The 10,701-nt window shown below is 43.4% G+C and overlaps 1 protein-coding gene across 1 annotated transcript in view; it reads left to right on the top strand.

Annotated features, from left to right (window-relative positions):
• Positions 1-10,701, top strand: part of LOC103744701 (leukocyte immunoglobulin-like receptor subfamily B member 5) — a 37,229-nt gene that overhangs the window by 20,098 nt on the left and 6,430 nt on the right. The window contains 6 exon segments of the mRNA XM_017801486.2: positions 4,518-4,614; positions 6,873-7,029; positions 7,233-7,517; positions 7,661-7,960; positions 9,232-9,282; positions 10,256-10,372. Coding sequence (XP_017656975.2) covers positions 4,518-4,614; positions 6,873-7,029; positions 7,233-7,517; positions 7,661-7,960; positions 9,232-9,282; positions 10,256-10,372 — 1,007 coding nt within the window.

Below are 10,701 nucleotides of genomic sequence, written 5' to 3'. Positions count from 1 at the left end.
GACAGAATTACAGTTTGAACAACAGCTCAGATCCTTTAATAACCATACCACATACATGTGTATGGATAGAAGGATGATGGATGGATGGATGGATGGATTAATGGAAAGATAGGATTGATTGATTGATAGATGATAGATAGATAGATAGATGACAGGAAGATAAATAGCTAGAGAGATAGACAGATGATAGATATAGATAGACGATAGTGAGATAGATAGATGATAAATAGATTGATTGCTAGATGATTGATAGTGATATAGATGATAGATGATAGATAGATAGATGATAGATAGATAGATAGATTTGATAGATAGATAGATAGATAGATGATAGATAGATAGATGATAGATGATTGACAGATGATAGATAGATAGATACATAGATAAGATGATAGATAAAAGATAAAAAATAGTTGATAGAAGAAAGATAGGTGATAGATTGGTAGATACTAAATAGGTAGATATCTGGGTTAGAGATAATCAGATGATGATGATAGATAGATAGATGATAGATAGATGATAGATGATTATAGACAGATAGATGATAGATAGTTAGATGATAGATAGATAGATAGATAGATAGATAGATAGATAGATAGATACATAGATAGATATGATAGAAGAAAGATAGGTGATAGATTGGTAGATACTAAATAGGTAGATATCTGGGTTAGAGATAATCAGATGATGATGATAGATAGATAGATGATAGATAGATGATAGATGATTATAGACAGATAGATGATAGATAGTTAGATGATAGATAGATAGATAGATAGATAGATAGATAGATAGATAGATACATAGATAGATAGATAGATAGATCGATAGATAGATAGATAGATAGATAGATACATAGATAGATAGATAGATAGATCGATAGATAGATAGATAGATAGATAGATGATAGATAAAAAATAGTTGATAGAAGAAAGATAGGTGATAGATTGGTAGATACTAAATAGGTAGATATATGGGTTGAGAGATAATCAGATGATGATGATAGATAAATAGATGATAGATAGATAATAGATGATGATAGATGATAGATAGATGATAGATAGATAATAGATGATGATAGATAATAGATAGATAGATGATAGATAGATAGATAGATAGATAGACAATTGCAGATAAATTGTGAGTTTAACCATCCCATCTACAAGGAATCTTTACTTAGATATGAGGGATCACACTCAGAGGGAATCAACAGTAATCCTAAATTCCCATCACCTGTATTAGGAAGGAGGCATTTTGACACTTGGCATAAAAGTATTTGGAATGTGAGTTGACAACCACTGCTGCACACACTCAGTGTCTATGAAACACTGTTTTTTGGGTGACCACATTTGTAAGACTATCACTGAGGTAATAAACCTAGAGAAAGATGACCAAGCCGGGTACAGTGTTGGATACTCATAATCTCAGAATTCTGGAGGTGGAGGTAGGAGGATCAGAGTGGAAGGTCATCCTTAGCTGCTTAGTAAGTTTAAGGCCATCTTGGGCTACATAAGTCCCTATCTCAAAAGAACAAATGATTAAAAATAAAAATATAACTAAAATGGAGTAGAAATTCAGAGAGAAATACCTGTCTTCCAGACACCTGGATACATTCAGTGTCATAATAATTCAGGGTCTATGGAGCATGGGAGGGACGAGAGACACAGGAGACAAATTGATTAAAAGGATAACTATGAGATCTGGGTATTTTTGTCCTCACACCTTGTAACAAGGAAAAAACTGAAACTTAGAGAAACTCTAGGGTACTCCTTCCATGTATTGTCATTGAGTTGATGGTAGCATAAAACTTGCTTGATCATCTAATCAGCACACCTGCAGACAGATATGTAGTGAGCACATTGCAAGTCAGGAAATGGGTTGACTTTTACCAGTATGGACTGAACCAAGGGCTTCGTGCATGCTAGGAATACATCCCACAAGCAAGCTATATCTTGAGACACAATCTTACAAAATCATCCCAGCAGAGATTTGAAATGAAGGTCTTTCTGTCTCAGTTTACCAAGTAGCTGGGATTCTGGAGTTAACCAAAACACATGATGGAAATGTAATTTTAATGCAGAGAATGTCCCTGACAAAAGGCAAATAGCCATAAGTGAAGATATTAAAAGTGAAGACTTGTTTATAAAATCCCAAGACCAAGTTGACTTCATGCTTCAAATTTGGTCATAACACAGTGAGTCTGGGTGACAGATTTGCGTGTGTGTGTGTGTGTGTGTGTGTGTGTGTTTTAATTGAATTCTTTATGTTTCATAAAAAAACCTTTTTCAAAATATTTATTTATATTTTTATTTTATGTATACGAGTGTATTGCCTATACCTATGTAAGTGCACCTATGTTCTGTAATGACAGAGGAGGTCAGAAGCGGGCATCAGATCTCCTAGAACTGAAGAAACAGAGTAGAGTTGTTAACCACCATGGGGGTGCTAGGAACTGAACCCAGGGTTTCTGCAAGAGGAGTCAGTGCTCCTAACCACTGAGCCATCTCTCCAGCCCCCATACAAAACATCTTAGTCATCTTAATACCCTCTTCCCAATCCACACCCTACCATACAGCCCCATCAGATCTTGTGCAGTCTGTCATTTAGGTTTAGGTCTGTCAACGTAAGTTACCAAACCCAGACATCCCTTGAAGGTTTTTAGACCTCTCACCACTGTGCACAGTGAAAGCAAGCCCCATTTAGACATCAAAGACGAGATGAGATCCACTCTATTCTGAGGCAGATATTTTCTCAGGTTTACTCATCTGACAGTACAGATGATGATGAGCGAGTTTTACAGGACAAAGAATTCCAGAGCCTATCACACACTTGTAACCACCAAACTGAGGGGAAAATCCATCTATCATGGAGAATCCTCCACCACCCAGCATGTTGATAATGCCCCAGGTATGAATAAACTGTCCCAACAAATCAGTCTAATGAGAAGCTCATTCTTGAGAACTAACATGAGGTTACAGTCGAAAGTTAATTTGCCAATGTCACACAATGTGAATGAAAATTAGAGATGGGTTCTAATGAATTTCAGAATAACCATGTCTCCAAACTAACCAAAGAAGTATTCACTCATTGACCTCCACTAGAGTATTGAGCATCGTGTGAAAACTTCATTATTGTGAGATCACACTCAGGAATCAAACAGGCTCTTTCATTCCTGTAGTAATTTCGTTTCTCTATGCTTAGTGCCAATCGTGTCATGAGATGCTATAATAGCTCTGTTTCCATGATTTTGTCTCTTTTAGACGAAACCATATCGCTTACCTTGTCCATTCCATTCTTTCCCTCATCTGTTGTAACCTCAGCAAACCCACAGGTGATTCATTTTGTCCTGCCCTACCTTAAACATCCCTCAAAAGACCAATGGGTGTTTATGTTCACATTTACTTGTATAATCCCTTTCAATCATTCTCTTTTGCCTCTAATAATAGACTTTCTGTTACAACAGAGCATTTCTACTTTGCAATACTTCCTTTTCTGAGATAGCAAGAGTTCAACATGCATACATATTTCTTAATAACTGGGGATGGAAGAGAAAATACACAAAGCCAAAAAAAAGTCCAGGAACTGAGTAAGGTAAGGCACACTGAACAGGAGGAGCAGAAACATGTCATGGAAAAGGACATGCACTTTAAGAATCCCATTCTTGGGCTGGAGAGATGGCTCAGCAGTTAAGAACACTGACTACTCTTGCAGAGGACCTGGGTGCGATTCCCAACACCCACATGGTGGCTAACAATGACTGTAATTCCAGTTCCAGGGGAATCCGGCACCCTCTTCTAACCTCCTTGGGCACTACATGACATGGGTGCACTTACATACATGCAGGTAATACAATCACATACCTAAAATAAGAATAATAAATATAATACTCTTAATGAATCCCATTCTGTCAAGGGTAACTCTGAAAGCAGGTCCTCAGACATTCATGTAAGTGAAGAAAGTCTGCTTAAGAAATACAAATGATGGACTAGGACAGGGTAAAAGGGAAGAAAGAATTTCAGGGTCCTGGGTGCATGACGAGGTGCCTGCAGTTGGTGATGCTGATGATGGACACCAGCATAAATACCTGTGCAGAGGACTCCCTCAGCAGCTTCCTTCACAGGGAGGACCTGCCTGGAAGGTGTTCTTGGGTTCCAGTCCCCCAGTGTTCAGCATTCTCTCTAGGAAATATCAGATATTTCACAATCTGGGACTGAAACTACCATAGATAAACCATCACACAGATGATTATCCTCAGTGAGAATTCAGTCTTCATAAGTTGATACCAACACAACTGACTGCCTACCAGACCTGATGTAAGGTCTGATCTAATCAACAGAGTATTCCATGGAGAGCTAAACACACCTGCTTCACACCCAGATTCAGTGATTTTAGTCAAGTGTTTGATATTTAGACTTATAGCTTTTCTATAAATCTCTGCTTCTTTGACTTCTGGGCCACCAGCTCAAATTTATTCTGAATTTGCTCTCATTCCTCCTTCCTCTTTCTCCTCCAAAAAGATGTTTCGGTTCTGGAATTAAAAGCTCCCCTCATCCATCTATTGAGAACAGAAAAGAGAGAACACGACTAGCCAGTGCCTACACAAACCTTGTCCAGGTCATGCAGGGATACACCCCCTGCACCAGGGCTCGTGGGATGTGGACTCTACATGGCAAGCTGTCTGAGGATACAACTCAACCTCTTTCTTCTGTTGTTTCCTTTTGCCTACATTGGGGAAAAACATTTGTACTGAAAAATCTTGTATTTTGTTAATTGACATACGACTGCAAGCTTTTATGAGGAACACTCTCTTCTCTGCCAGAATAACAGTTCCTTACTATGAAGAGACAGAAAGTGGATGGAAAACAGAGAACTCGTTTTAAATATAACATTAATCATTTTATTGGAAGTCCTGGATACCCTAATATTATTCATCAACAAACCACCTATTCACCACAGATAATGAACTAGTGACAGAGCAAAAGAACCATTTCACCCAAGTGCTGTGGCTGTGTGAAACAATGAGTATAACAGGGATCACTAACCAAACATTGTTAGGAGGAAACTTAGCGTGGGACATTTACGAACAAATATATCAACAAAGAGAATCTCTCTCTATCGCTCTCTCCCCCACACCTCTTCCTCTCCTTCTTCTTCTCCCTCTCCCTACATCCCCCTGAAAATATTAGCTAATGCATACCCCTGTAAGAGGAAGAGCATCCAGAGCCTCTCCCACCCTCTCTGATGGAAGAATATTGGCCTCAGCCCTCTGCAGATCATTTGTGGCAATCACAGCTACTGAGAGTTCAAGGGGATAATGTCCATGTCATGCTCAGAGGACAGCATTCCACAGCAAAAAAGCAACCTTGGTAGATGCTAATATTCTGACCATCGGAAAAGAGAAACCAGGAAGGAAAGGCAATGTGGGAGAAGAGAAAATTCCTCCCGTAAGCGGGGTAATGGAGTCAAGTGAGTCAACATCTCATGTCCAGAACTTGTGACCACATTACCTCAGATGACAGAATGTGCTTTCATTAAGGATGTGGAAGAGGGATTTGTCCAAGTGATATCTATACAATATAAGTTCATGATAAGCAAGGTCCCTGTAGCTTATAGGACTCAACTTCCAAATGGCTTGCACCTCCTCCCATGGCTCCTCAATCTTTCCAGCTTCTCTTCTGCAATGGTCCCAAAGCCCTGGGTGGGTGAAGTAAAGTAGGAGTCCCATGCAAGGACCCACACTCTGTAGACTCTTATTCTCTCTGCTTTGGCTACTTGTGACCTGTTGTGTTCATTGCCCTCTATTGTATGAGGGAGCTCCATTGATGGGAGTTTAGAGATGCACTGAGGGACATAGGCCCTAACATAAATGAAAGAACGCGTGAAATCCAGTGGGGGCGGGCAGCTGCGGGAGGTTTCCCAGTGGGGAAGGTAGTATAAAGATGACTAAGATGTTATATATTGCGACTGGGGAGATGACTCAGTAGTTAAGAGCACAGACTGCTCTTACAGAGGAGCCAGGTTTGATTCTTGGCGCCCACATGGCAGCTCACAACCATCTGTAACTCCAGTTCCAGAGAAATATGACGCCTTCTTCTGACCTCTGCAGGCACTGCACGATACAGGTGACTTACACACATGTAGACATAACACTCATACATATAAAAATAAATAAAATATTTTTAAAAGATATATGAAATACACAGAAGTTCAATTTCAAGAAAGGTCCTTAAAAGGGAACGATGAAGACAAGATGGTCAGACTCAAAGAAGGGAGAAGATGACACAGATTTGGAAAAAGGGAGCATTGGCCGTATTAGAAACGGACCGTAAAGGATGTGGAAGACGAGAGGAGGCAGAGAGGAAGCATACCACGGCCTGCCTTTCCAACCATTAAGTAGCATGTCACATGGGACTAGAGAGCCACCTTGAACTTATGACCTCTGCTGGTCAGATGATACCTCAGTGCTGTTCTAAGCCACTGTTTGTTACACTGAAAAAGGGAACTTGCAATGCTGGACTAACAGGAGTTCTGCAAGCTTGGAGCCTCGACGTCATTTACTGAAATGAAATACAGAAACCCACAAATGCCCTGCAGAGATCTGAGTTCTTCACCAAACTACTGCACTGAAGAATAAAAATAACTTCTTGGAAGAGAAGTTCCCCTTCCTGTGATGCTGCTGGTGGGTCAGTCCCATGACAGAGCAGACCTGTCCTCAGAACAACATCCTGTCTTTCTGCACCACAGAAAACAGCCACACCAAACACTACCACAGCTCAGATTGCTAACCAGGAGTCACCATGACCCCCCTGCTCACAGCCCTGCTCAGCCTCGGTGAGAGATGAAAATGGGGAATGGACTCTCCATTCTGAAAGGGACCGTACCCCTCAGCTGGGTATGAGTCCACTGGCAGACCCCAGGGGATCAGGAGTATGCAGGAAGGAGAGGATCTTTCAGGATACAGGGACAAAGCTCTCAGAGGGATTTCTCTTCCAGGACTGGGGCTCAGCATCAGGACTGCAGCACTGACAGGTGAGTGCATCTCCAGCCATCTCCCTACCCTCTACTTCACCCTAGAGATCAAGTGACCTTATGTTCTGCAGTGCCCCATCCATTCACTAGGGAAATGGAAGAAATCCATAGGATGATTCTGGAGATGTCTGTGAGGACCCTATCCTGGGAGCAGGGTTTGGAGGGAGTAACGTTCTTGGACCTAGCCTCTGATTGCCTTGCAGGGACTCTCCCCAAGCCCATTATCTGGCCTGAGCCAAGCTCTGTGATTGCAAAGAATATGCCTGTGACCATCTGGTGTCAGGGAACCTTCGAGAGCCTGGAGTACCAGCTGCATAAAGAGGGAAGCCAAATTCCCTGGGACAGACAGTATCCACTTCTGATCAAGAACAAGGCCAAGTTCTCCACCCAATTCATGACAATGGACTATGCAGGGCGATACCGCTGCCGCTACAGCAGCCCCGCTGGCTGGTCAGAGCTCAGTGACCCACTAGAGCTTGTGATGACAGGTGAGAGGACACTCAGGGGTCCCAGTGCTGGTTCTCCCTCAGAAGGGGTTGACTTTCCAGGTTATCCCTCTCTCAAACCCCACCTCTGGAGAACAATGTGAGAAGTGTGAGCTCGTTTAACATGCTGACTCCTTGTTTCCTAGGAGTCTACCAAAACCCCAGCCTGTCAGTCCTTCCTAGCCATGTAGTGACCTTAGGAGTGAGCATAACCTTCCAGTGTTGGTCAGAGCTGGGATTTGGCACCTTCATTCTTATCCAGGAAGGAAAACCCAGTCTCTCCTTCACTCTGGACTCACAACATCACAATCGACAGTTCCAGGCCCTCTTCCACGTAGACTCTGTGACTGCCAGGCACAATGGAACTTTCAGATGCTATGGATATTTCAGGAACACTCCCTGGGTGTGGTCACTGCCCAGTGACTCCCTCAAGGTTTTGGTCTCAGGTGAGAATCCATGACCCCATTCTTACTGATCTCACAGGGTTCCTTTGGGTCCTGCCCCAAGAATAGCTGTGGTCTGAGGCAGAAGTGAGGAATCTCTAAAGCAGCCCAGGCAGAGAGGATTTTTCCCCTTAGAGAGAAGGAGCCCAGAGGATCCTGTGAGGCATGTGCATCCCTGTGTACTTCTTTAGAATTTAGAAGAGCCAGGAGAGTGCCTGGAACTCCAGGCAATGTCACACAACTGACAGTGTGACCAGGCACCGAGTCTCCAACATCAGCCTCTGTCTTTCACCTGATTTTATCTTTACTTCCTGAGTGCTCTGGGTCCAGCCTCATGGGTCACAGACACCCCTCGAACAGCTGGTCATGGAAGACTTGTGGTGCACAGGAAGCAGACTCAACCAGGCAGTTCTGAGTCACTCAGACTCTCAATCCTCCTTAAACATTCAGTGATAAACTGTCCAGGATAGTAGGGGTTGAGCTGAGATCCTAATAGGCAGTCCTAAAACTCCAGGGTCACAGAGTCTAGTACACAGAGGGTGGGATCCAGTGGGAAGCACTTACAGTCCAGGTTGGTGTAGAAGCAGACATGTCGGGACTCAGGTTTGCTTTGCTTAGTGGGGGACCGGCTGGCTTTGGAGCAGAGGGTCTGATCAGCAACAGAGTCATAAACTCTGGGACCTGTGTCTTCCCAACAGGACAATTTATTTTAAAATTCGGATGGTTTTTATACATCCCAGTCATGTGTGATATGGCAGTCACATACAAAGATTTAGGGTACAAAGAAACAGAACATTTAGTCTGTTAGTTGGTGCCAGAAAGATTCTTAAAGTTTTACTCAAGGTTATCAACACCCATCCAGTAATTTATTGGCCACAATGTTTTCTTTCTTAGAGCTAAAAGCATGGTAAACTTTTAGCTTTAACTCAGGAGTAAACCTTTAACCTGGCCTAATCTCTTAGCCAGGGATAGCTGAATTATTTGTTTGGGACAAGGAGATGAGCTAAGGGTTGCTGACCAAGACTCTTTCCCACAGAGCAGGGAGCCTGCACTTTTATGACCAAGCCACTTCCTCCTGCCAGTCTAGCAGTATTCTGCAAGCCAGGGATTATCAGAGCCACTGTTTTCAGTACCCCTCTCTTTAGCAGAGAATGCAGCCTGGACTTAAAAGGTTTGAGGCTCATCTCACCCTAGGGCCTGGCATCCTGGTTTCCTACACAGACAGAGGTTGGTGAGTGCAGATTCTACTTCTTCACCTCTCCATCCCATTCTAGCAGATCCTGAGGACAAGTCCCCCACCACCACTGAGGCTGGCACTGAGAATGGTGAAAGCTCCCCTGGGAAGTGGGCACAGCAAAGTAATGAGATAGTTGTGGGATTAGTGGAGCCTCCACTTGAGATAAGGAGATGAAGGCCTGGAATTGCTCCCCTTAGCCTATCTGCTACTTCCCCAGCTAGGGCCTCAATGATAAACGCTTTCCAGGATGGTGGAGTTAAGCCGAGATCCTAACAGGAAGCCCTGCAAAAATGTTTCTAAGTCAACTGTGCCCCGACTGGGTGGTTTTCTTTGGGCTGATGCCTTCAGTTCCTCTTTGGTTAACCCACAGGCAGCTCAATGCCTCCCAGTTTCTGGATCCCGTCCTCCTGAACACCAGCCTCTGATACCCTGTGGTTTCTGGGATCCCTGATAGAGTCTCCTCCCAGCCTCCAGCCTCCTGGACAAACCTTATTGATTGTTGAATGAAGATCAAGGTGTTGCTTTTGAGATTCAGACTTGGGGAAAAAACCCTCCTCAATCTGCTACTCAGCTTCTCGAAGTACAATGAAAAGGGCTGACCCAGACCTTCAAGTTCTTTCATTGCTGTCCTTGGCTGTGACCTCCTGGGAGAAGAGGTCTCACAGCCTCTAGGTCCCAATTTTGCAAAGAGCCCGTCCCCTGTGCCTCAGTGTTAGTGGCTTTGTTCAGGGTAATCGATGCAGAACTGTGACAGAGCGTTCAGATCTTTTCTTTCCAGCTCAGAGGGCTGATCTGTTATAAACAGAACAAGGCTGGAAGTCATACTACGAGCTTCACACCCCAGCCCTGCATCTTCCTTCTGGTGATCTGGGATAGGTGACTTGTCTCTCTGTACTTTTGTGTCCTCATCTGTAAACTGGCTGAGGGGAGGAGACCATCCCATGTTGTGTAGTTATGATGGGGAGAGGCGGTGAATGCAAAGACCCAGTATGGACCTGGCACACAGTAGGTACTCAGGTAAGCAGAACCATTCTTCATTCCTGATGTTACTTTTACCCTAGGACTGGAAACATACCAGAAGGTGCTGATCGGGGTCTCAGTGGTCTTCCTCCTGCTGCTCCTCCTCTTTCTCCCCATTCTCCTCCAATACTGGTGTAAAGGCAAAGGCAAGAATGCAGGTAAATAGGAGATGGGTCAGCTGGGTGTCACGAGGTGGTGAGCTGCCCATGGGTTAACTAAAGAGGAGCTAAAAACCCAGCCCAAAGAGAACCATCCAGTCAAGGGACCATCAGCTTAGAAACTTTTTTTTAATAGTATTTTATTTTTTTATTTTTTATTTATTATTTTTATTTTATGTGTATGAGTGTATTGCCTGCATGTAAGTGAGTGCACCTGTGTCATTCAATGCTGCAGAGGGCTTCAGATTACCCTGGAACTGGAGTTAAAGAGTTCGTAGCCCTGCCATGTGGGTGCTGGGAATCGAACCTGGGTCCTCTGCAAGAGCAGT

This window comes from Nannospalax galili, unplaced genomic scaffold, assembly GCF_000622305.1.
Source record: "Nannospalax galili isolate Female #2095 unplaced genomic scaffold, S.galili_v1.0 scaffold1123, whole genome shotgun sequence".
Lineage (NCBI taxonomy): Eukaryota > Metazoa > Chordata > Mammalia > Rodentia > Spalacidae > Nannospalax > Nannospalax galili.
Note: the sequence above shows the minus strand (reverse complement) of the source record. Positions and strands in the feature narration are given on the sequence as shown.